The 27693-nt window shown below is 30.8% G+C and overlaps 2 protein-coding genes across 2 annotated transcripts; both read left to right on the forward strand.

Annotated features, from left to right (window-relative positions):
* Nucleotides 1-21: 21 nt before the first annotated feature.
* Nucleotides 22-3900, forward strand: LOC114181945 (probable serine/threonine-protein kinase PIX7). The gene is made up of 6 exons (XM_028068632.1): nucleotides 22-650; nucleotides 1294-1664; nucleotides 1768-1903; nucleotides 2083-2219; nucleotides 2310-2433; nucleotides 2885-3900. Exons 1-6 carry the CDS (start codon nucleotides 461-463, stop codon nucleotides 3394-3396), a joined length of 1470 nt encoding a protein of 489 aa, XP_027924433.1. The 5' UTR covers nucleotides 22-460; the 3' UTR covers nucleotides 3397-3900.
* A 19575-nt stretch (nucleotides 3901-23475) lies between these two features.
* LOC114181993 (hypersensitive-induced response protein-like protein 2) lies at nucleotides 23476-26608 on the forward strand. The gene is made up of 6 exons (XM_028068730.1): nucleotides 23476-23556; nucleotides 24426-24623; nucleotides 24983-25103; nucleotides 25313-25404; nucleotides 25495-25591; nucleotides 25962-26608. The coding sequence occupies exons 2-6, from the start codon at nucleotides 24435-24437 to the stop codon at nucleotides 26324-26326; spliced, it is 864 nt and encodes a 287-aa protein (XP_027924531.1). The 5' UTR covers nucleotides 23476-23556; nucleotides 24426-24434; the 3' UTR covers nucleotides 26327-26608.
* The last annotated feature ends 1085 nt before the right edge of the window (nucleotides 26609-27693 follow it).

The raw sequence follows: 27693 nt of genomic DNA on the forward strand, positions 1-27693 counted from the left end.
CTCTGTCACAAGCACTCTCCCGCTTTCCTCTTCATTCTTCAACACAACACCAACTCCCTCTCTCTCTCTCTCTCTCTCTCTCTCTCTCAATCTCTCTCTCTTCCACTTTGCTTTGGATTTTAGACTCACTTCACAACTTGGTTTGTGTTTGTGACTTTGTTTTTGTGCTGTGTTGGTCTCACTCATCCATCTGAGTTCATGTGTTTGTTCATCCTTTAGAACATTTATGCCATGCTATTCTTCTTTTTCTCTAGCTCCATATAGTTCAATTAGTAGTTTCTAGCTCTGTGTCTAACATTTTTTGAGAGTTTAGTCTCTGACTTTTGACCCAGAGATATATCTTGAGTTCACCCAAAGGAAAGTTGTTCAAGTATTTCTAATAGCTTGAAGTTGAAGTGGCTTTGTATAAAAATTTTGAGACTTTGGTGCATGGAGAGTTGTTTGTGAGAGTTTTTGGAAGATGGGGTTTGGGAGCAATGCAGTTCAAGCAGGGAGTTTGGATGTGGACAAGTCAAAGGCCAGGAAGAACAAGGAAAGTGGTGTGAAGGAGAGAAAATGGGGGTTTAGATTTAGCATCTTCGGGAGTTGCATACCTTCAAGATCAAAAGTTGATAGCACCACAGTTAGTGGCACTAGTGCCCCTAATAATGGTAAGTTTCTTTCCACATTAATTTCCTTAGCTTCATCAAAATATGTTCTATTTGTCATTTGTCATTAATTTTAGGTGGCCAACATTAGTTGTCTGTCTTTACTTTTCGGGTTGTACGATCTTTCCACCAAACCCTTTTTGTGTTTGAGAGTGTGAATCTGTTTTGAGAAAGAAACTAATGAATTCTGATTTCTGACAATAACACTGATTTGAGTTATTATTGTGCATTTTTGTTGAGGGTGTTGAAGATCTAACATGAAATAATTAAAGGCTTTCAAAGGCAGATTCTTTTCTGCATTACCTTTTGACCACAACATGTTTTTTCTGTAAGCACTGTCTGCACTTGATGTTGGGAAAAAGAGCCAAGAAATGTATTTTGTAAATGATATCTAGTTGTTCTGAGAATTGTTAGATAAGACTTTTTTATTGTTGTTGTATCCTGAGAATCATTTTCCCAAAGATTCAATCATATAGGAACTTATAAAAATTGCTCAACTCATGGTTTATATTCTGAATTGACACGAACGACTTTGCATTGATTGCTTTGTTATTATACAAGTGCAGTGAAATTGCAATGAAGTTGTTTAAAGTCAAGAATGGCATGAACAAATCATGTAATAGTGTTCATTTGTTCTCATTTTCAGGTGAAAATGTGAAGTCAGTGGTAACTGAATCAGAGGAAAACAAATCTGCATCTGATAGAATCACAAAGGAAACAGTTGCTGCTCCAGGGTCCTCTACCACAACCAGTGATGCAGAAAGCAACCCTTCCACTCCAATATTCAGTGAGGAGTTGAAGGTTGCTTCTTGTTTGAGAAAATTCACATTCAACGGACTTAAGGTGGCAACAAGGAATTTCAGACCAGAGAGTCTTCTCGGTGAAGGAGGGTTTGGTTGTGTCTTCAAGGGTTGGATTGAAGAGAATGGAACTGCACCTGTGAAACCAGGCACCGGGCTTACGGTTGCGGTCAAGACCCTCAACCACAATGGCCATCAGGGTCACAAAGAGTGGCTTGTATGGAACTTATATATCCTTCTCAACTTTCACATTTTCATTTTTGTTGTTGGTATAGTTCATATGCTGTTAACATTCTCAATTTGTCTTTGCTTCTTCTCAGGCTGAGTTAAATTATCTTGGTGATCTTGTCCATCCAAATCTTGTTAAACTGGTTGGTTTCTGCATTGAAGATGACCAAAGATTACTGGTTTATGAGTTTATGCCCAGAGGCAGTTTGGAAAACCACCTCTTTAGAAGTACACTACTAACCCTTTTTATTTCTGTGGTAAACCTTTTCTATTTCTATAGCATGCATACAGAAAACAAAAGCTAAAGTAAAATGGCTCTCTTCTCATAATGCATTTGTTCTTTCTGAAAACAAATGCTATGTTTAGGATTAACTGTTTTTCTGGTAACAACCATTTGTTTGTTGAAGGACCCCTGCCTCTTCCTTGGTCTATCAGAATGAAAATTGCACTTGGTGCTGCAAAGGGTCTTGCTTTTCTCCACGAAGAGGCTCAAAGACCCATAATATATCGTGATTTCAAAACATCTAATATACTATTAGATGCGGTATGTAAGTAAACTAGTCAAGAAAGTATTTATTGTTTCATATTCATTCTCCAACCCAGAAAATAAAAGCAAAAATGTTCATGTTCATAGGAATACAATGCCAAACTCTCTGATTTTGGACTTGCCAAAGATGGTCCTGAAGGGGAAAAGACACATGTGTCAACAAGAGTTATGGGAACGTATGGTTATGCGGCCCCCGAGTATGTGATGACTGGTGAGTTTTGAGCCTTACCTCTTCATTTTCAAGCTCAATACTTTCTCTATATAACTTACAATGAAGGTAGCTTTTGTTGTCTAGAATTTGCACTTGCATTCTAAAAGCTTTTCTGTTTTATAAGTTCTTAGACTATCATCATGATTCTAACCCTCAGTTTGATCCTTCAAAGTTATAGTCAAGGCCACATAAAATGAAAATATCATTGAAATGCAAAATCCAAACCATCAAGAAGGAAAAAGGGGAAAGGGTGACCAATGATCTTTAAAAGTTTCATATTAAGTTATTGAATTAATTTTTCAAAATGTGTGATCTTTATCTTAAACTCAAGAAGTAACTATGATGAAATACAAAGCAAGATAGTTACCTCAGGCTTTGGCTACTCATAACTATGATGAAATACATGGTTTGTGCATAGATGTATGTATACTTACAGTCCAATTCTTACTAGGACATTTGACATCAAAGAGTGATGTCTACAGCTTTGGAGTAGTGCTACTTGAAATGCTCACCGGCCGGCGATCCATTGACAAGAAGAGACCAAATGGGGAACACAATCTGGTGGAGTGGGCAAGACCGGTTCTCGGAGACCGGAGGATGTTCTACCGGATAATCGACCCCCGCCTCGAAGGCCACTTCTCGGTTAAAGGGGTACAAAAGGCTGTGCAGCTTGCTGCTCAATGCCTTAGCCGTGATCCAAAATCCAGACCCTTGATGAGTGAAGTTGTTCAAGCTTTGAAGCCTTTACCAAACCTCAAGGACATGGCTATCTCATCTTATCACTTCCAGATTGCGCGAGTAGACCGAACCATGTCCATGCCGAATCATAAAAATGGCATCAGAACACAGATAGTATCTGTGCCAAGGAAGGGTCAACCACCTGTGAGGACGTTGTCTACTTCAAATGTTCCACATGGTTCTCCCTACATTCGATATACCAAGTCTCCAAAACCTACTGGGTAAGAATCATCACAGTTTCACCATCTTTAGTTTGATGATTCTCTCTATTCATTCAGTTCCCACAAATTACTTCATCAGCTGTACATACAGCAACTTCTGTGTCCTACAAGAGTTTCTCTGAAACCTCTGATGGAAGAATCATTAAAGTCTTCTCTGTCGTTGCATAATCTCAAATAAGTTAACTGCATGACACAGTTTCATGTTACGTGGTAATTGTAGGGGCTTGTCGTACACAGATTTCAAGTGGGGTAACTGTTATTCACTGAAATTGTATAACTTTTCTACGTTGTCTTGGTTTTTTCTTCCTTTCAGAATGTAGTTTTTGTAAAGAGAAAAAATGTGGTGTTAACTCATGTTAGCCATAGATTTTTACACTCTCATTGGACAATATACTTTTTCAGCCAACACTCACTGATGTTGTACTAGAAAAATGTTTGTTTTATTTTTTATTGTTGTGTCAAATGTGTTGGTTGTTGAGAAAGAGCATTGTTTTGTTTTTATGTGCAATCTATTATCTTTATCAACTGGTATTGTAGTAGTTATTTATTTTATTTAAAGTTGAATTGTTCTTCTTAGATCATTTTCTGATGCTGTGAATGCAACATTTAGCATTGCACACAAGTGTGTGAACGTTTCATTTAGAATATATATATATATATATATATATATATATATATGCAAATCAATATAATGCAATTGCTAAAGCTTTTAATAGTAGAGAAATATTTGAAAAGTATAACAAAAATATGATTTTTTTTTGTATTTTATTATTTCTTTATTTTATTCAATTTGGATCTATTACTAAATAAAAAAATCAGTTTTTTTTTTTTTCAAAGATAAACCATGTGACCACTTTTTCTTAGATAGTGATTTTTCCAAACTAGTGGTTGAACATGTTTGCCTTAGGGTCACAACCTGGTCCCATTTTCTTGTACCTTCAAAAATCTTGATGCATTCCCTTTCATTACAGAAAAGGAGTTTCAAAATATAATTTACTATTCAAAATGAAAAGGGTGTGCCAAAAATTTTAAATGATACAAATCTATAACTTCTGTTGAACAAGTATTTGGTGTTCATGTGCTTAGGATAAACCTATTTTATCATTATTATAAATGAATAAATTATTATATCATTTTTATTGTTTAATGGATAGTGTTAAATGTGATGTGTATTTTTTTTTTTAATTTGTGCATTTTTTGGTGTATAAGTAGTTTCATGTGTGTTAAAATGTTTTAGGGGAGAGAAGTTAGTTTACGAAAATTTATTTAAAAAGGTAAAATGTTTTTGTTATTTTATTGAGTAATTAATTTATTGCTACTCTGCACTTAATTAATTAAAATGGTAATTGCTACTTTGTCATTTTAATTAATTTAAAAGGGTAAAACTTCTTTCAATTATACAAACCATCTTATCTAATCTTCTTTTTTCTATTTACCGAATTTGTATTTAATTTGGTATAAATAAACTGAATAAATTATAGATAAATTGGACTTCCTCGTCATGGTAGCATATATTATTATTCATTCATTATTTGATGTGTTATGGAGACAGTGAGAGTTTATTATATTATAACTTTATTCTTATTTACTTTGATTATTTTCTTTTCTTTACTTTACTTTTATTATTTTCTCTTCTCTTTATAACTAAAGGAGTTTTGAATTTTCAACTTTTGATTATGACTAAAGTATATAAATCAGAATTAAATCCATGCATGCTTGTGAAAAAGAAAAAAGAAAAAGAGTAAAGAATGTGAGAACTTATTGTGCCAATATTCTACTCTCCTTTTCATTACTATATATATATATATATATATATATATATATATATATATATATATATATATATATATATATATATATATATATATATATATATATATATATATATATATAACCCATGTTTCTCTCGTCTTCAAGACTAAATGAGTTTTGAATTTTAAACTTTTCATTTTACATATAAAAGAGGAACATAATTCATTCTTAAATAATCGAGTTTAGTACTTTACAAGGGAAAATATATAAATGCAGATAATCGAGTACTTTACAATGTTAATTAAAATGTTTTGTATTGCATGAAAAAAAATCACATGCATAAGTGTTTCTTGATTTATATTTAGTAGTAGCATTTAGGGTGTTAGATATAATTTTTATTAAACATTAAAAAGTAACCGGTGCTTCACAAATTGAGTTGGATTAAATTTAATTCAACCAATTATTCAACTCAATTAAAAATTAATTGAATTACGTTGATTTTGTGTATTTTTCTTTTAAAACATCAACCCAAGCAATTAGGTGGCAAATATGTTGAGTCAATCAAGTTTTACCATTTACATTTATTTTTAAAGTTTTTAAAACAAAATTGAAATAGAATAAAACAATACCTTAAAACTAATTACTTCGTGTAAGTTTTAATAAAATTTAAGAAAACCTAAAAGTACTTATACACTAACAGCAACTATTTTTTGTCTTTTGCATAAGAATTCGTGGTAGTTAGTCCTTTTGTTTCTTCTTCATGAAGTGAGAACAGAGTAATAAGTTTAAGGCTGTATCTTTAATATTGAGATGTTCCATAATTATAGTAATTGAAAAATGTCATATATATATATATATATATATATATATATATATATATATATATATATATATAGGTTAGTCCTTATAAATGTTACTTTTAATTTTAGTTGTAAGACTTAATTGTTTAAGTTTAGATAAATAGAAAATGGATATGTATATTTTATATATTTTTATTTGGTATTTACCTTCACCTTTTTAAATTTAAATTATTGGTATATTATCTAATCTCATAGATTTACCATCTATCATTTTCATACTCAAATTTCATCTTTGAAGAGGTAATATAGGTAATATAGATCCAAATAATAAGCAGTTAGAATAAGATTCAATTTGTGATTTGTAATGTATGTAAAGTACTATTATTTAAATCCTCAATGGATTGCTAAGTGATAGAATTTTTTTCTCAAGTCATAATTTAAAGTTTGGAGAAAAGTAAATAAGAACAATTTTATGTACTCTATTTCTCTAATTACTCAAATGATTAATGGTTTCTAAAGTGATGAAGAGTCAATAACTTGAGGTGATCTCTTTTAAGATTGTAACTTATTGCAATAAGTAACATTGCTTAAGTGAGGGTGTAACACTTGAACATTGAAAATTCATGTATTTTTACGAAGAGTTGGAGGCTTAAACAAGGAAGATTTTGAATAAATCCTCTATTTTTTGAAATTGTTATCATTCAAGCAACACAAGTTCACTCAAACAACATGAGATGTCACTTGTACTGCATGGCCGAAGTTATCTCCAAGTGGAAATAATCATGGATTGGATTTTTAATGATCCAATTCACATTCATTTTGGATTCAAATAATTGGATTAGATTTTCGATCCAAATACATTTTTTCAAAAAAAGTAGATTGAATTTTTTAAAAATCCAGATCCATATATTTAGATCAAGTTTAAATTCAGATCTAAATATTTAGATCAAGTTCAAAATCCAAAATCCATTTTTCATAAAATAAATTCAAATTAAATTTTTTAAAACTTGTGTCCATAGGGCTGACACCATAGAATTTGACAGATTTTTTGTCGGCGCCAACGAGGCTAAATTTCAGCATGGGATGAACTTGGATGACTTTCGAACGAATTTTGGTCGAGGACGACGTGACCAAATTTGGGCCAAGGTCGACTTGAAAAAATTTCAGTCGAGATTGACTTGATTAGATTCGACTGAATTTCGGCCAGGGCCAATTTTGCCTAATACGACCAAATTTTGGCCAAAGCCGACTTGGCCAAATATGGCCACATTTGCGGGCATGATCAATAAAATTTCGATCATGGTTGACTCCACTAAATTCGTCGGCCAGGAACGACTTGATTGAACATGGTCAATTTTCGATCACAGCCGACTAAGTTGAATATAGTCAAATTTCGTTCAGGACTTACTCGACCGAATACGACTAAATTTGGGTTAGTGTTGACTCAACCAAATTTTGGTCATGACCAACACGACTGAATTTGGCCAAATTTAGGTCAGGACCGACTCACCTAAATAGGACCAAATTTCAGTCACGATCGACTTTGCCGAATACGACCAAATTTAGACCAGGACCAACTCGGTCAAATTTTGGTCGAGGCCAACACGACCAAATTTTAACCGAAGCCGACTCGACTGAATTCGGCCGAATTTTGATCGTGACCGACTCAGTTGAATACGGCCAAATTTCGACCGTGACCGACTCATTTGAATATGGCCAAATTTCATCCTAGGTCGTCTTAGTCAAATACGACCAAATTTGGGCCAGGGCCGACTCGGCCAAATCTCAATCGGGGCCAACTCGATTGAATTCGACCGAATTTTGACTGGAGCCAATTAGGCTAAATACAGCCAAATTTTGGTCGCGGTTGTCTCGGCCGAATACGGTCAAATTTTGTCTAGGTCGACTCAGCCCAATGCAGTCAAATTTGGGTCGGGGTGAACTCAACCGAATACTTCCAAATTTTGTCCAGGACCAACTGGGCCAAATTTTGATCGGGACCGATTTGACAGAATTTGGCCTAATTTAGCCAAATTTTGTATATGGTCACGCCAACTCAATCAAATACGACTAAATTTGGGCTAGTCCGTCTCAACCTTTAGCCTAACCTAACAAAAAATCTAAACTGAAAATTTGGATTGGATATTTTGGATTATCCATTTTGAAAATCTAGATTTAGAGTATGGATATACAATCCATAGAATATATAAAATGTAGATCAGATTGATATCCAAATCCAATAAAATGGATTAGATTTTTAATAAAATGAATATTAAATGGATTTGATCATAGCAAAAATGGATTTGATCATGAAAATTAGATTTTTTGCCCATCCTTAGTTTAACTTTTCAAATCATCCTCTTCTTCCTTCCACTCATTTAAGAGTTCAATAAATATAAATTATTGTTGTTATCCTCATAATTTTTATTTTTATGTGTTAAATAAACATTAGTTATTACTTTTACCCTCATATTTTTATTCCTTCAATTTTATATATATTTAATCTCTTTTTATTAATACATTTTTTTACAAGAGTATAATTTAAATTTGTTAGTACAAATTTATGGATACATTAACAATTCTTTTATTAAACTTCTAAGATTTTCAATTGAATTGTAAGCTTTAAAGTTTATGAATATAAATTTCAAGGTTTAGTGTTTACTGACGTCTCACGTCTCACTTCTCACGTCGCACGTCGCACGTCTTACGTCTCACGTTTCACGTCTCATGTCTCACGTCGCACGTCTCTCACATCCCACATCCCTAGTCCCACGTCTCACGTCTCTTACGTCTCTCATGTCTCACGTCCCACGTCCCACGTGTCACGTTTCTCACGTCCCACGTACCACGTCTCACTTCTCTTACGTCTCACGTCCCACCTCCCACGTCTCATGTCTCACGTCTTACATTTCACGTCCCATGTCCCTCGTCTCACGTCTCACGTCCCACCTCCCACTTCTCATGTCTCACGTCTCACGTCCCATATCTCACGTCCCACGTCTCACATCTCACGTCCGATGTCCCTCGTCTCACGTCCACGTCTCATGTCACGTTCCACGTCCCACATCGTCACATGTCTCACGTACCACGTCTCACGTCTCATGTGTCACATCCTACGTCTCATGTTTCATGTCTCACGTCCTACGTCATCTCACATTCCACGTCCCACGTTTTACGTTCGATGTTCTACGTTCTCACATCCTACGTCTCATGTCCTACGTTTCACGTCTCTCGTCCTACGTCTCACGTCTCACATGTCATGTCGCACGTCCTACGTTTCACGTAGCACGTCCCACATCTCACATTCCACGTCTAACATTATTGCACTGAAACACTTTATTCTTTCATAAAATAATGGTGCTTTGGTTTACTGGTTGCAGTATATTTAAGGTTCTTCTTTGTTGTTTATCCTTATTCAAGTTTCTTATTGATCGAAAGAAGAGAAAGAACATTATTTTACAAGAAATAGGAAAACTAACCTTATGCAACAACAATAATTTGAAACTTTTGCAAATGTCCGCTATCATTACATGGATGATTTTAGAAAAGTGTTTAGATGTTGGCAGACAATATTTTTTTATTGAATTTTTGTTCTGACATTCAATATGCGAAGAGATGTGTCACAAAATTCTAATTAAGGATGGGCAAAAAATTCATTTTTTATAATCCAATCTATTTTTTCTATGATCTAATTCATTTAATATCTATTTTATTAAAAAATTAATCAATTTAAAATTCATTTTATTGGATATGGATATCAATCTGATATATATTTTATATATTTTATCAATTGGATATCCATTCTCTAAATTTAGATTTTCAAAATGGATAATCCAAAATATCCAATCCAAATTTTCAGTTTATATTTTTGGTTAGGTTAGGCTAAAATTTGAGATCGACTAGTCCAAATTTAGTCGTATTTGATTGAGTTGGCGTGACCTTATACAAAATTTGGCCGAATTCTGCCAAGTCGGTCTCGATCAAAATTTGGCCCAGCTGGTCCTGGACAAAATTTGGAAGTATTCGGTTGAGTTCACCCCGACCCAAATTTGAATGCATTGGGCTGAGTCGACCTAGACAAAATTTGACTGTATTCGACCGAGACAACCACGACCAAAATGTGGCTGTATTCAGCTTAGTTGGCTCCAGTCAAAATTTGGTCAAATTCAATTGAGTTGGCCCCGATTGAGATTTGACCGAGTCAACCCTGACCCAAATTTAGTCGTATTTGGCTGAGACGGCCTAGGGTGAAATCTGGTCGTATTCAAATGAGTCGGTCACGATCGAAATTTGGCCGTATTCAACTGAGTCGACCACGATCGAAATTCGGTCGAATTCAGTCGAGTCGACTTTGGTCCTGTTGGCCTCGACCAAAATTTGACCGAGTTGGTCATTGCCTGAATTTGGTCGTATTTGGCAGAGTCGATCGCGACCGAAATTTGGTCATATTTAGGCAAGTCGATCCTAACCTAAATTTGGCCAAATTCAGTGGAGTTGGTCATGACCAAAATTTGGTCAAGTCGGCACTTGCCCAAATTTAGCCGTATTCAGTCGACGAAGTCCCGAACAAAATTTGACTATATTCAACTTAGTCGGCTGTGATCGAAAATTGGCCATATTCAGACAAGTTAGTCTCGACCGACGAATTTAGTGAAGTCAACCCTAACCGAAATTTGACTGGTCAGGCCCTGACCCAAATGTGGCCATATTTGGCCAAGTCGGCTCTGACCAAAATTTGGTCGTATTAGGCAAAATCGGCCCTGGCCAAAATTCAGTCGAATCTAGTCAAGTCGATCTCGACTGAAATTTTGTCAAGTCGACCTTGGCCCAAATTTGGTCACGTCGTCTCCGATCGAAATTCGTTCGAAAGTCATCCAAGTTCATCCCATGCTGAAATTTGGCCTTGTTGGCCTCGACAAAAAATCTGTCAAATTCTGTGGTGTCAGCCCTATCGAAAATCTAATCCACATCCATTTTGGATCCAAATAATGGATGTGGATCCAAATTTGTGTCCATAAGGCTGACATAAAAGAATTTGACAGATTACTTCCAAATTTTGTCCATGACCAACTAGGTCAAATCTCGATCGGGACCGACTTGACAGAATTTGACCTAATTCGGCCAAATTTTGTACAGGGTTGCGCCAACTCAATCAAATACGACTAAATTTGGACTAGTCCGTCTCAACCTTTGGCCTAACCTAACAAAAAATATAAAGTAAAAATTTGGATTGGATATTTTGTATTATCCATTTTGAAAATCTAGATTTCGAGAATTGATATCCAATCCATAAAATATATAAAATATAGATTAGATTGATATCCAGATCCAATAAAATGGATTTTAAATGGATTGGATTTTTAATAGAATGGATATTAAATCGATTGGATCATAGAAAAAATGGATTGGATCATAAAAATTAGATTTTTTGCCCACCCTTATCCCCAAGGATGTGATTGAGGCATGTTAAAAATGTAAGAAAGGTTCATCTCAGACATAGTGTTAGGATAATAGCCACGTGAGCTAGTACAACGTCCTGCATATTAAGACTAGATAAAGATAGTTAATCAAGGTTAAGAAATCCTAAAAAGAGATTAATCTATGTAACCTAGGCCCAACAAATAAGGTCCATATAGGTACTATAAATAACATTGTTCTCAAGGTATGTTTTTTGGATTATTATTATTATTGATATTTGGCTATCTATGTTACACCTTTAACTTGAGCGTTAGAGGACAATACGACACAGTGAAGTGAAGTGTTCTTAGCAAGAAGGAAAGAGAAATAAGAGACATGCGTGTTTGTGAGTGATACCTTGGTCTAGCAAGAATATCGCTTAAGTAGTGAATTTATAAATAGGTCGCGCAAGCAATGATGTCTCTCAAATAAAAATTCTTGATTTCAATTATATGTTTTGAAGTATAAATTATGTCTTTTTGTTATAAATTATAAGGAGTTCATTGATACAATGATATAATTGAACAATGAATGAAAATGTGTAATGAGATATGATAATTTATTAAGAGGGTACGATGAATTATAAAGAACTTTATTAAACATTAAGGTTTTGAAAATCATGTTGAAACTAATTCAATTGTTGGTGTGTTTGGAAAATTACCTAGTTGGTGATTTGTTCTATTGAGAAAATGGAACACGTAGTGTCCTAAATGGATAAGTAGTAGGTTCATACTTGAGAGGATATTGTGTCCAAAAGTTATGGTTGTGTTATTGAGTATAAGAGCTTATCAAAGTAAAGAATATCTTCTAGCTTAGTAGTTTAAACCACATAAATGAAGATATTAAATTATGAGTATTACTATTATTTATGGAGTTTGTGCAAAGAATTATCATGATGTAGTGAACATGAGGTTGATTATATCAAAAGAGTTTGAAATAGATATTAATATTTGGTAGTACATGTTTAATACAAATCTTTCATAAGATTTAGAATATTATTGAATTACATTAATTTTACGAAATTAAAATTTGTATAAAAAAAAATCATAAAATGAGTTGAATGTAGTTTGATAGATAATATGTGTTATTTTTTAATAGGAAATATGATATAAAATTATGTCAAATAAGATGGTAAAAAAAAAACTGTGATGATGATATCATCATCATTAGAATTAATGAAGGGATCACCAATAAGAAAATAGGTCATATAAAAACTAAAATAAAAAAAAAACATCTATATCGTAATGCTATTAATATTTTTTTAAACTTTAAATCACATATAACTTTTTGACTTTTCGAACATATGCAGGAGATATCTTCGTTCTCTACCATTCAAAATGAAAAATGTATTGGATTTGATTTTGTTTGTTATGTGGAAATTAAATGGAAGTTTATTTCTACCAATTGTAGAAAACTTGTTCTAAAACTCAGCAACTCCAAAGAAAAAATAAAATCTAAGAGTGGGTGAGAGAGTGAATATGTTATCATTAATATTTCTTATTTGTTTACTTTAACAATATATGCGAAATAATATATATATATATATATATATATATATATATATATATATATAATTTTAATAAAATTAAGGGTCACAACATTCACTGTTACACAAATTTAAAAATTAAAATTTGGGACTAATTTATAAACTAATTTGAAGATTAAATTTAATTTGATTCAAATATTAAAAAAAAAAATCCAACCGAAATTGAATGGACCAGATTGGATCATATCATATTTGTGGATTATTTACCCATACTTGAAAAGAGATTAACTATGCCATACATATTACAAAAATTCATAATATTTTGAACAAAATAGTAGATTTATTTGACTTGATGAGTAAAACTATTCAGGGGAAAAATACATATCATCTATGATAAAAAAGAAATTAGCGTGGTTATAATTTTTATCATTATTTAATTCTTTGTCTCCACAATTTTTTTTTCAAGATTTTTTAATATGTAATTTTTATAAAAAGAATTTACAATTTTACGTACATTTTTTGATTCGATAAAATTCTATACTTCACGTTTTGTTTAAGATATCATTAACAAATAATATAGTTAATTAAAACATAAAAATAATAGAAATAAACAAATGAAAATTGATAATTAAACCAAAACTAAGACTTTACAACTGTGAAGACAAAAATCACTAAACAAAATATACACTATACAAGAAAAATTTTAAATAATTATAAAATCTAGTAAAAAAAATTAGTCATTATAATGATTAATTTAAATAATAATTTATAAACTAAAAATTATTGATAATTAAACTAATTTAAAAAAATTATAAATGGTTAATAAAATTTAAAGTAGATATGTATTTATGAATGAATATATTCTGAGAAAAAAATTCCACATATCCCTATCCATGTTATTAAAATGTTTTTTCTAAAATAAAAAGCAATGACTTTTTAGAGTTTTGATTTTGGACACTATGAAGAGAATGTCACAGAAAACATATTCTCCACATGAAACTATACCAGATAAGCCACAAACAGGAACAATATTAATGATAAGTTGTAATCAAGATCCTTCTCAGACAACCTAACTAAATGGAAAATATACTCTTTTTTTTTAATTTTTTTATCTTACTTTGATCCTCCTCACAGTATAGAAGACAACATACATCGAAAGCTTCAAATATATTTTCAATTTTTCTGAAATGATATTTTAATAAGTTGGACAAGTAATAACAGAACAAATACATGATTACCAGTTAACATATGCACATCAATTAAAAAATATAAGAAATAAAAGTAAAGTAAAATAATAATAATAATAATATATTTAAACCAAATAAAAAATTACTTTGTAGTTATTATATATTTGAGATATCTTGTATTAGTGGTGGACAGATATTTACAAGAAAAGTCAACTTTCAAGAATTTTGAGTTGGCAATGAGACCAAGACTTTGGCAGTCTAAGACTTATCGCAGTCTAAGAATTTGGCAGTTATTTAGAAAATTTCAAGACTATAATTTTCCTTAACTTAAGGGTTTATGAAAAACAAAAAATTTATTTTTCAAATAATATGTAGGCCACACTCATTATAAAAATTACAATTCAATCAGAGAAACTATATTTATTATAATTTGTTTTAAATAAATACATGAAAGTAAAATATATATTTAGGTTTAATTAATTGGATGTATCCACTCTCATTCATGTATGTTAGTTTGATATTTGCTTTTAAAAATGTGTCAATAGAATCATAATTTTTGAAAAAATGTCTCAATTAGGTCTTTTCCAGAAAAAAATTATTAACACCGTTAATGTTATTAATGACTTTTACCACTAAAATTTTAATATAAATATCAATACTTTATTTTGTAAGTCATTTTAAATATGAATACCGTTAATGACTTAATAATTTTGTTCTAAAAGGAACCTAATTGAGATATTTTTTCAAAAGTTGGGACTCAATTGACATCTTTTTAAGAGCAGGTACCAAACTGACACATCCGAACAAACGAAAGTGGGTAATTAAACCTATATATCTTTTTAAAAGTTGAGACTCAATTGACACCTTTTTAGAAGCGGATACCAAACTGACACATCCGAACAAACGAAAGCGATTCGACTAATTAAACCTATATATTTATTATCAATCATTAGTTATCACTAGAAAATTTATTAAAAAAATTTATAAAATAGAAAAAAGTACAAGTGGAATCACCTCAATTCTATTATAAAAATTATACTTCACAAAATATAAACAAACTAAATTAACTAATTTATCAGCACAATAAACTTTTTTAAACAAAAAATATGAAAAACTTTTATTTGCATAAAAAAAAATACAAGAACTCGAAAAATCGTTTATTAATCCAAAATATCATTACAGACTAAAGAAAAATCAACGTTGAAAATAATGCAGCTTCTTAGTTGTTTGAGATATTTATATTTTAGTTAATTTTAAGCATATTATAAAGTTAAGTTGATGATGTGGGAAATGCTACATCATTGTTCTGCAATCATAAAAAAAGTGAGATTGTAAATTGTCAAACGCATTTATGCCATTCACACAGGTTTTCATTGCACGGAAATTTCCCACAATGGAAAAGCCCGTTTCGCTGTCACGTAATCCAAACACGCCACGCCAACTTAAGTTCCATTCTCTATTAACTACAACGATTAATTAATAATCACGCGTTATCTTCTATTTTAAACTCAAAACTAAGATTAAACTATTTTTGTTTGTAAGTTCTAACCAAATTTTTTTAGGTTGCAAAGTGCAATTATGTGAGAAGCAGTGAGTTTCTGATTTTATTTGAACGTCAGTTTGAGAGGTATGGATTTCGGAAAGAAACAAACACTATCGACACTATTTTTGTTTGTACCTATTTTTTAAATGTTTATTTAATGCAACAAATAATATTATTAGATTCATTCAATAATATTATTTAAAAGAAGAATACATTTAGTGGTGGTGTTCAAACTCCAACAATTGCAATAACAAATAGTTACAAACTATGCTAAATATATCGTTCTAATGTATTGGTGTTGATGATGTGTGTAAGAAGAAAGAATAAATAAATAAAAAATAATAATAATGTGTACCATGCAAATTCCACGACAAGAATAAAATAATAAATGATAAAATAAATAAAAAATTAATTAACACAATTCGGTACATCAAAGTTCTACATGTTTTATTTATTTTTTTATGATAAAAAATAAAAAAATTACAATTTTTAAAAATAAATATGAATAATTTTTATAATTTAATTGTTAATTTTTTTTTTTGTAAATGATATTTTTTGTTTAATAAAAAAGTAGTTAATTTAGAAAAAATAGTTAAATTTAAAAAAATATCATTTGAAGAATAAAATTAGAAAAAAAATATAAATATCAAGAATATGAATTTTCTTTATATAATAGTATAGATTATTATTATTATTATTATTATTATTATTATTGTATTTGAGAAAATTTTGAGATTTATGTGGTTAACACATACAATACTTTTATTGGAAGAATCGAAAGAAACAAAAACGTAGATTTTTTAACGACATTATCAATTGTGCGTCTAATTATTAAAGCGGGATGCAGTTTCCACTTACGATGTTTTTTTATCATCAAATGTATGTTTAATGTATTAACAAAAAATAATTTTAGAGACTGTCATTTTATTTTATTTTACTTTATTTTATGAAGAAATTTATTATTATCACAAGATACTGCACATATAAAATCAAAGCCAAAATTAGTATGAACATAGAATTGTTGCACATATCAAAATCAAAGCAAAAATTAGTATGAACATAGAATTGTTAGGTAGAAAAATTAAGATAGCATATGAGGACTCATATTGACATGATTTTCGTTATGTGATTAAAATTCAGTATTATTTTTTGTGGTCTTGTTCAAACTATGTAAAAGTTTGAAAGAGGGAAAATAAATAAGTGGGTGAAACTTAATATTAAAAATTGATGAAATAATATACTAATACTATTTAATAATAAAATATTTGTATACAGCAATAGGTAATATATTCAATACAACGTCTTTGTGTGTAATATTAAATACATAATTTTAGTTATACATTATATTTAAAAAAATATAAACAATATTATTGTGTGTATCATATTTAACAAATATAGTAAATATTATTAGTCATAAAAGATTTGCATAATAAAGTGAAGGATAAGGATATTATGAATCCATTTTTTGCCTTCTATTTTTTATTTCCTGGTTTAGTTTAGTGTGAGTCATTGATTAATGTACCATTATCTTTTCTTCTGAAAAAATTAACTACTCACAATAAATTTAAGCCTCAGAAAATAAAGATTAAAGAATGAGAGTAAAAAAAAATCGAATTCATATTATAATTTTCCAAAAGTGAATCTATGAATGGTTAATAAGTTATTTGATAGTGGATAGCTTCTAATTGACAAGTTCATAATTTCGAAACTAAATTATTATTATGTTAGAGATGTTTGGTAAAATAGCATGTATAAGTTTTAGACAAAAAGTAATATTATTATATATTTATAATTTTAGATTCCTTTAAAATAAACAAATTTGTATTAATTTTTTGGTATTTTTATTTATATTTAAAAGTTTTATACAATTTTTTACTCAAACAAATTATTTTATTGAAATGAGTTTATGAAATTAGTATTAGTTAAACGTAATTTTGATTTATTTATTATTTTTTAATTTTATAATTTTGGTTACTGTTACACTAAATTTCACTATGTAAAATTGGCTTACCACGATACTAAATAAAGAGGATTATTCAGGAACTGTCTTCAAAAAAACACATGGCTCATTTTGTAATTTTTGCGTCATTTTCAACGACAAATTCACAAGAAACAACCATTGTTTTATATAACGATGGTTAAAATAAAGATCGTTGTTGTTTTTAAATTATTTGTATATAAAATTGATTTGATGGAGATCATAGCAGGCATTGAGGAGTTAATCATGTCTGTTCTGCGATTATGGATGATGTAAGTTAAATTTTTAAATCATTTTTATTTTTTACCTTCTTATATATTAAATGTGTGTTTTCATTATCAAATTAGGTACTTATATGGCTTGTGTGTGGAAGCGGGAAAGGATGACACATATGGGATTATAGACCTTCATTTAATGACTCCAATGGGCAATAGGAATGTTGGAACAAAAACGTACATCACTAATTTCATAATGCAGCGAAATAAACAAGTTTACCTTACTCCATATATAGATAAGTAAATATATCCTTATTTTTTTTCATAACATATAGATTTTGCATTTTAAATATATTTAAACTAATTTTCAATGCAGTCGTCATTGTCAACGCTAGTTGTATTAGTACTACAATGTACCACTTTATGATTTTGTTCTTATCATAGACCTTTTCCCCCTTATTTAAAGAGCATAATAGATACGTAATATACATAATTCTATTTTAAGAAACACCTTCCATTATACATTCACCTTGAATATAAAATTTCATGTTTTCTAACATATTTTAATTCGAGTGCTTTTAATGGACAAAGTATATTGAGTGGTAGATCGACTGCCAATAAGGGTCACTTGGATTTCCCTTCGGATATTTATATGTTACCATTCATATACTTTTAGTATTATCATTTAATTTATCAAAATAGTTTTACTATGAGTGTAGTGTAATAAAAAAATTTTGGTAGTTATGAGTGTGTATTACATCATGCAATGGATGACAACAATTATGAAAGACAATTATGAACGTGGTTGAAATGAGGTAATATGTTAACTTTCATATCTACTAATTTTAACTTCAACTAATTTTTATATGTACTAATATTAATTTTTCGTATACTTTTGCAGAAATTCAATGATCCAAGTTCAATGGATTCATGAACATTAGCATTTGTTCAACAATTATGGACAAAGTATTTTTTGTCTAAAGTTAGTTATAGTTAGAGTTAGTTTATACTAATTTTAATATATTTGTTATTTGTAACAATTAGGAATCATTTAATATTTAGATTGTCTTCAAATATTTTTGAACTATCTTTGGATTTCTGTGTGGAATTATTTTGATGACAGGTTTTGGATAAATATGTACTTCCCAACAACTTTTTCTATAAATAAAATCAACATATAACGATGGTTTTAATCATAATTGTCATTATATTGGAATATTTAACGACAATCAAGATAATACCTGCTGTGGTATACCATTTTCAAATTGTTTTTTATTGGACAATTTATAACGACAAACTTTTTTATTCCAAACTAGTTCCAAACTAAAAATGTTTGAAGTAACTTGTAATTTTAAAATTTATAAGCTAAGAACTCCTAAATAAATTATTTTAATATATTTATTAAACATTTTTATGTGTTCCGATTAGCTTATAAGTTATTCAAATTAACTTATAAACTAACAAAAGGCTTATTTGTATTTTTAAATATAAAATTAAAAAAAGGAAAAATATAACTTAAATTAAAAAAGGTTAACTTTTTTATAATATTAATTATTAATATATTTTTAGAGTAGTCATTATAAAAATCAATAAATTAATCGTAGATAGTCATTATTACTTATAAGAAATCTGATCACCTTAAAGTTCAATCTTTTTCAATTGTATAGATACAAGAAAGTCTACATTTGGTTATATGTATCTTGTAGATGAAGGAACAATTTCATGGAAAAGTGTGAAGCAATTAGTCATTACTGCATCTATCATGGAAAATGAATTTAGGACATGCTTTGAGACTACAGTTCAAGCTAATTGGTTACAAAATTTTATTTTAGGACTTGGAGTAGTCAACAGTATTGCCAAACTACTTAAAATTTATTGTGACAATTTCAAAACAATCTTCTTTTCTAAGAACGATAAGTATTTCAAAGGTGCTAAACATACGAAGTTGAAATACTTTATCGTTAAAGAAGAAATTCAGAAACATAGAGTGTTAATATAACATATTAACATTGACCTTATGATTGTTGACCTTATGATTGTTGACCTTTTGACAAAAGGGTTATCGCCAAAATTGTTTGCTGACCATGTAAAGAATATGAATATTATGTCTAGTAGAGAATGTTAAACGTTGAATGTTAATGTTATTAATGTTTATGTGACACTTTGAGCTCTTTGATGTCCAAGTCTCTAAAATTTGTGATTTGTGTTTTTTCCTTTATGTTAATGCATGCAATTATGATGAATAAAACAAATTATGTTATTGTTGTTGTTATTGAAATGATATTATGTTTGAACCCATTATGAATTTCTCATGAATTCAACTATCATGACTCTTGTTCTTTCTATATTTTTAATTATGAATAATGATGAAACCACGTAAGGTCCTTTAATGCACTTTATGTTTTTGTATTGAATCATAAAATGTTATGACATCATATGAGTCAAATGAGAGAATGTTTAATTGACTAGTTAATTCTATTATGTAAGTCATTTAAAATATTATGATCGACCCAAATGTAATTTGATAAGATACAAGGACATATTGCCTATTATGGGAAATTATAATAAAACAAAATAAAGATAAAAAAAAAATCAATTTCATTTGGTTTATAAAAGAGATAAGGATTTTGTTTCTGACCATAATATTATTTCACATAGAGCCATCAAAAAGATGTGTGAGAGGAGAAAGACAAGAAGATAATTTGAAAAAATAAGGTTGAAGAACAAAGATTTAAAAATTCATTCTCATTGAATCTCTCATAGATCAATGTTAGTACCCTATTATGATTTGTGTGTTGATATGTGGGAATCATGAATATTAAAGATTCTATATTAGTTTTCTGGAATGAATTATGATCGTAGAAAAGATTTACATATAATTGAAAGGGGGTTACCTTGATCATATATCACTATATATTAGGAGTGGCAATGCGGGCCAGTCCGGCCCGCATAAGGCCCACACAACGCCCCGCACACTTTATGCGAGCCGCATACTCTGGTCTGCCCCGCATATACGTTGGCCCGCAGGCCCGCGGCTTGGCCTGCACAATTTGGACATTTTTTAACTTAAAAGCATTTCCTAACCATTTTGAAGCAGTCCTAGACATAAAAATAGTGCAGTAACACGATTCTACCAAAACAAATCAACAACAACCAACAATTGAGTAGGGGCAACACACAACAACAGCGAAATAAACACACATTTCAAGTAGTAACCAATGTAAAGCAACATACACTTCAAACGAACCCAATTCAATTTCAATAGCAAACCACTTCAACAATAAACACTAATTCAGCAGCAATACAAGTTATTGCAGATTCAATGAAAGCAACATAAATGAAATTGAAGGGAAGACTCAAAACCTATGTGATTGCTGGTGCGGTGACAAGCATGAATGGCTAGCCAAAATCGAGATGGGTGGTTGCTCCTAAAGCTTGTGGTGCGGTGACGATCGTGAATCGTGAAAGTGGTCGAGGAGAGCCGCTACTACGCCACGGTGGCCGTGAATCATCAAAGGGGTGGGGGAATTGCTTTCCTGCGGTGCGGTGGCCGTGAATCGTGAAAGGGATGGAGGAGCTCCTGCGCTGCACCTCAATGCGGTGGTCGTGAATCGTGAAAGGGATGAAGGAGCTCCTGCGCTACGCCGTGATGCGGTGGCCGTGAATCGTGAAAGGGATGGAGGAGCTCCTACGCTGCGCCGCGATGGGCGTGACTCGTAAAAGGGTGGAGGGGTGCACTCCTGTGGCTTGCGATGCGGTGGCCGTCAGTGGTGAGCTCTGTGCCAGCACCGGTCGTCAGTGATTGCAAGCCTACGATAGCGGACCGTGAATGGTGGGGGGAGACCATTCGACGGTAGCGACGTTGGCCGTGATTGGGTTGGTCAGCGACGTCAATTGGTTGCAGTGTGCACTCAAGAAGATTTACGTTTTTAGGGTAGAAGAAAGTGAGGAGAGGGGCAGACAGAACATAAAGTTTGCTTTAGGGGTTTGCTTGGTGTCTCACTCAACAACAGTACACAAAACAGTGCAATAACACAACAACACATAACTTACTAACTTAAGTTTATGTGGGCCGCGAGCCTATACGGGTCGGGCCGTATCAGGCTTGCGGGTTCAATTTCCAGACTCGCTTCACGTAATTTGTGCGGGCTTGCGGACCGGCCCGCCGAGCCAGGCCCTAATTGTCACCCTACTATATACATAATTCTCCTTTTTGTTTTTCACATTTGTTTTTCAATTTGATCTCATATATACAAAGTTTTTAAAATTAAAATAATTACTTTATCAATTTTATTTGTTAAGTGACATTTTCTTGAAATTTAATTGTTTTTCTTTATTTGACATTTTTTTAAACTTAACCTTTTTTAATTATATAATTACCTACCAAGTAAATTAACAGTAATAATAATAATACTTTTATTAAATATAAAATTATTTTCTATATGAAGTATTCAAATTAACTTATAAACTAGTAAAAAAGCTTATTTTCTAAATATAAAATAAAACAATAACTTAAATTAAAAAAGGTTAAAATTTTGGTAATGCTAATTATTAATATATTTTTAGAGTAGTTATCATAAAACTGAATGAATTAATTGTAGATAGCAATGTTAATGAATAATATTTTTCTCATTACAAATAATAAATTCACCAAAAGTCCAAACCTATATTTGACATGAACAGCCAATACACAAAAGTTTAATATAATGGATAATTGATTACAGACAAGTGGCCGGAGATATTTACAACCTAGAATATAACTATGGCTTATGTCACTTGTGATAAGACAACATGTGGTCCCTCGGAAAAATAGGGAAACAGCCATTTTAATATATGGATTAACCCCACGCTATCTTTTCTCCTTTACTCAAAAATAGATAATTTGGTTATTTATTCTTTAGTTGATTTTAAATTATTAAAATATAATTAGTTTATTTTTCAAAATTGTTTCTCTTTTAATATTAAAGTAATACTTGTACATATAGACCCGAAAGTGATAATAGATTCTCTTTTATAATTATTTCTGAAATATTAAAAATAATGATATTACATGTATATTTTAATTATTATTTAAGATGTAGTTTTTATTGTGTCTTTATATTTATAAATTTAAAAGATATAAATACCTAACTTTTTCTTAAAATTCACACTATATTTATCATTATTTAAGTTTAATTAGTCTGATAATATTTATTTTTATTTATATAAATTGATATCTATTTTATAAAGGTGTTAATTGAGTTCTAAATTTTTAAAAAATATTTTAATTATATTATTTTTTTAAATAAACCTAATTGTAGCATATTCTTAAAAGTTAAATTTTTGTAAAGATTTAAATAGCAAATTAACACGTATAAAAATGAAAGGATGTACCATGCCTATAATAAAACTTATTAATTATTACTTTTATTGTGCACTGGCACTCTTACTTAATTGTGTTTTAGAATTTTGCAAGTTTCTCTCTATTGGTGTCAACTAATTTATTATCTTGAAAACCACACATCATCTCGTAAAGAATAATATTAATATTTTATTTTTTATCAAGATAAAAAAAATTACCAACTCTTTATCAATAATATATTTCTCTTTTTTCAAATAACAAAAAAAAAAAATCCGAACAATATATATAATATCTATATCTATACAAATATATTTATATATATATACTCTGCTCTATGGTTTGCACTTTGCACTTACTTACTGCACATATTATAAAGGTTCATTCCTGTGTTTCTCAGCTTAAAAGGTGAATTTCTTCTCTTTGCTTTTGGATGCTGACAAAAGAACCAATTTTTGGTCTTTGAATTTTTTTTATTCGTGATTCACGCGTTATAATTTTGAATTGTTCTCTCTTAAATTTTTTTGTCAAAGGGATTTGTATTCAATTTTTGTGCTTGCTTTCTGGGATCAGCTCAAGGTTGCATCTTTTTTGTTGGGTGGTTTGAATTTTCCTTACAGTTTTGGTTTGGTAACTTTTAGGTTTCTTGGATCCTAATATTTGGTTGACAATTCGTCTCACTGTTTCTCACTTTTAGGGTTCTGTGTTTGTTTATCTGGAATTTTGTTGGTTTCCTCTGCGCGATTCTTAGGAGAACAGAGAATGTGGAGTTCCAATCCAAATGAGTATTTATTACACGTTGAAAAATGGGTTTTGGTTATTGGATTTGCAGTTGAATCTTATTCTTTTGTTTCCTTTGTCTTTTGTCTTTTAATTTTGTCCCCCCTTCAAAGTTCAGGTATATTGGATAAACTAAATCGTAATATTTTACTGAGTTTTTTACTTAATCCATTGTGTTATTCTTTGAAAACATACATATTGTTCACTTTTATTGCCTTTATTCTCCTCTGGTTCGAGTATTTCTTTTGGCTGAGAGTCGTTGGGTCTTGTTGACTTTTTACCCACCGTTTCTTTACAATCACATTTCTGAAATTTTGAATTTCTTCCATCCACTATAGATACTTTCTGTGGTTAAACATATTTTCAAATTTTACTTTATCACTCTCTTGGTAAACTGGTGATGGGAATTCAGAAAATTAAAGCAGATTGGTGGAAGCAAAAATGATAAATTTCACTATATTTGTTCTATTTTGTTGAGTAGTATTATTCTATTACAGAATTGAATAATGGGTCAAGCATTCGGTTGCTATCAAGTTGATCAGTCAAATGTGGCCATTAAGGAGCATTTTGGAAAATTTTCTGATGTTCTAGAACCTGGATGCCATTGTCTGCCTTGGTGTCTTGGGTATCAGATCGCTGGTGGTTTGTCACTGCGTGTGCAGCAACTTGATGTTCGATGTGAGACGAAAACAAAGGTATCTGCTGCTTCCTTTCCTTCACCTACGTTGTTTCATGATGCTGTTCATTATTTTTGTTTACTATCATGAAATTGTTTGGTACATAACAATGACAATTTATACTTGATTGACATAAATAACAATTTCCAACAAAGTTTATCTGTGTATTTCTAATAACTTCATATCAGAGTTCTAGGGTTGTTACTGGTTTTCATTGATCTATGCAATGTATAAGTTTTTATTGGTCAGTTTATGCTATCAAATATCAATATTTTGTTTTACCAAGATTTGGAAAAGATTTTGCAAAATTGTTTCGATGTTTCCTATGTGATTTACTGTGATATGCTATTAGAGTTTGACTTCCATTAACTTGTTAGGATAACGTCTTTGTCACTGTGGTTGCGTCTGTGCAATACCGAGCTGTTGCTGAGAAAGCATCTGATGCATTCTATAGGCTTACCAACACAAGGGAGCAGATCCAATCATATGTTTTTGATGGTACGAAAGATGACTTTTCTATTTGAAATTCCATGCATATGTAATTATTGCAGTCAAAAGGGTGTTAATAATCAACTTTGATCATTGGTGGTTGTCGTTTGTGAAGCAATATCCCTTTTGGGTGTTGTGTTGTGTTGTGTTGTGTCATTAGCAGAATTGATAACTGTGGCTAACTTCTTTAACACTGCTAATATTTTCCATTTCTTCAGTTATCAGAGCCAGTGTACCAAAGTTGGAGTTGGATTCTGTCTTTGAGCAGAAGAATGATATAGCAAAGGCTGTGGAGGAGGAGCTTGAGAAGGTAACATTCTTTCCTGCAATTGCATATCATTCAAGGTCATAACTTGTAATCACCCTAATTAACAAGTTTATTCAACCTTGATGTTCATAGGCCATGTCAACTTATGGATTTGAGATAGTCCAGACCCTCATTGTTGATATTGAGCCTGATGTTAATGTCAAGAGAGCAATGAACGAGATTAATGCAGGTAACATGTTCTAGTTCCTAAAGAAAAAAACTTCTATATATTTGTGAATATATTTATGTTGCAGTTTCCTGTACCAAATTGCTCTTACCTTGCATAAGAGTACGTAGACATGTTATATTATACATACTGTTTGAGTTCTTGCGTTGGTTTTGGATGGAACTGACTTTGTGTATAAGCATTTTTGCAATATGGTTTGCTTGGTAGCTATAACTATGTTTTCAGCCACCAGAACACAAAAATTACAGATTCCCTGATAGGATGATAAAGTACTAGGAATTAAAAATTGCAGAACTGCATTCTTACAAACTTCTGTTACTTACAACATGTTTACATGATTATATCCTCATCCTTTTCATTGTCTTATCTACAGCTGCTAGATTAAGGTTGGCTGCAAATGAGAAGGCTGAAGCAGAAAAAATTCTGCAGATCAAGAAAGCTGAGGGAGAAGCAGAATCCAAGTATCTGTCAGGACTCGGTATAGCACGCCAACGTCAGGCCATCGTGGATGGCCTGAGGGACAGCGTGCTTGCCTTCTCTTCGAACGTGCCTGGGACAACAGCTAAAGATGTGATGGACATGGTGCTGGTGACTCAATACTTTGACACCATGAAAGAGATAGGAGCATCTTCAAAGTCGTCGTCGGTGTTCATACCGCATGGCCCTGGCGCCGTGAAGGACATTGCCGTGCAGATCAGGGATGGTCTTCTTCAAGCTAGTGCTTCACAGACAAATTAAGCTTTCTTGGAGTTGTAAATAACATAGTGTGTGTGTGTCTTTTGTGTGAACTTAGAATGTCTGTATCTTTTCGTGTTTCTATTTTGTATGTGTTCATAATACATCTTAAGTATTGATGTGCAGTTTTCTTTAATACTTGTGTTGAGGATAGTTTTGATGTCAAGCTGTTTGTGAATCATATTGTTGGAGGATATGTTATTTAAGAATTACGTTCCAAAAGATGTGTTCTATCTTGAAAGTTGTAAAGTGAATGTGTAAAAATGCGGTTCTCTATGTTTACTATTTTTGTTGCATATGCTTTCACCTCTTTGCTTATTGTAAAGAATATGAAGAATTTTGAAAGGGTAAATGATTTCTTTTAAGAATTTGAAATATTTTATGATAAAATATATTGTTTCAATGATTTGAGAAAGTCCTTCATTATGATTTGCTCAAGCTTATATAACACGTGAACTTAGTCATTACTTTAGCAAGTGTCTTATACAATCCTTGACATTTCTACCTTACTAATCGCTTAAATGACTCCAATTTCTGCTTAAACAAAGATATTTCTTCTTGAATTTGTTTATGAAGAAAAACTAAAAGGAAAAAAATTAAATTATGATAGAAAGAATCCTTATAAATTTAAATAAAAATGCTACTAAGAGATAACTTAAAAGAATGATAAGTACTTTAAAAATTTCAATATTTAGGATCAAAAGATAAATATATTAGGCAAATATCAATAATATTATACTACGACCATATTGGGAATTATCTAAAGTTCCAATAGGTTGTTCTTGATACTTAATCTAACCATTGATTATTACATAAGGTTCACATGGGTATTTGCGATGAAGAAAAAAAACAAAGACTTTTAAGAAGTTTAAGTATATTGTTGGACGCTCTTAATGCTTAACCAAATTAGGATGATGATCAAACATTGTCAGACTACAATATTATAGAATGTTGTTTTAAGGAGTTTAACAAATGTTATAAATATAAAAACATTGAAAAACATTTTTTTATTAGCAATGTTAGTATTTGTTAACGGAGGAGTTGAACTCATAATCTTTCTCACCCTCCATTCCTTTTAACATTAAGTCATTCTTATATTTTTACATCCTTTACGATTTAAGGATGATTGAAGTGGTGAATTAAAAATAGATAAAAAAAACACATCAAAACTTCATTATTCATCGTTCATACATTGGTTATGATTAAAAAATGTAAAGCGATATGAGCTAACTAAATTACTTATCATGAAAGCGACAAATGACTTTTAACCATAAAAGAAAATAAAGTCTTTCAAAAAAAACTTAAAAAATAAATAAAACTAGTTAAACAATATAAAATAATTTTTAAAACTCGATTATCCTAACTCAATA

The sequence above is a fragment of the Vigna unguiculata genome, chromosome 4 (assembly GCF_004118075.2).
Source record: "Vigna unguiculata cultivar IT97K-499-35 chromosome 4, ASM411807v1, whole genome shotgun sequence".
Classification (NCBI taxonomy): Eukaryota; Viridiplantae; Streptophyta; class Magnoliopsida; order Fabales; family Fabaceae; genus Vigna; species Vigna unguiculata.

Coding starts and splice junctions, on each gene's coding strand:
- LOC114181945 (XM_028068632.1), top strand. CDS start 461: ATGGGGTTTGGGAGCAATGCAGTTCAAGCAGGGAGTTTGGATGTGGAC. Junction 651..1,293: donor CACTAGTGCCCCTAATAATG/GTAAGTTTCTTT, acceptor TCTCATTTTCAG/GTGAAAATGTGAAGTCAGTG. Junction 2,434..2,884: donor CCCCGAGTATGTGATGACTG/GTGAGTTTTGAG, acceptor AATTCTTACTAG/GACATTTGACATCAAAGAGT.
- LOC114181993 (XM_028068730.1), top strand. CDS start 24,435: ATGGGTCAAGCATTCGGTTGCTATCAAGTTGATCAGTCAAATGTGGCC. Junction 24,624..24,982: donor GATGTGAGACGAAAACAAAG/GTATCTGCTGCT, acceptor TTAACTTGTTAG/GATAACGTCTTTGTCACTGT. Junction 25,405..25,494: donor TGGAGGAGGAGCTTGAGAAG/GTAACATTCTTT, acceptor TGATGTTCATAG/GCCATGTCAACTTATGGATT.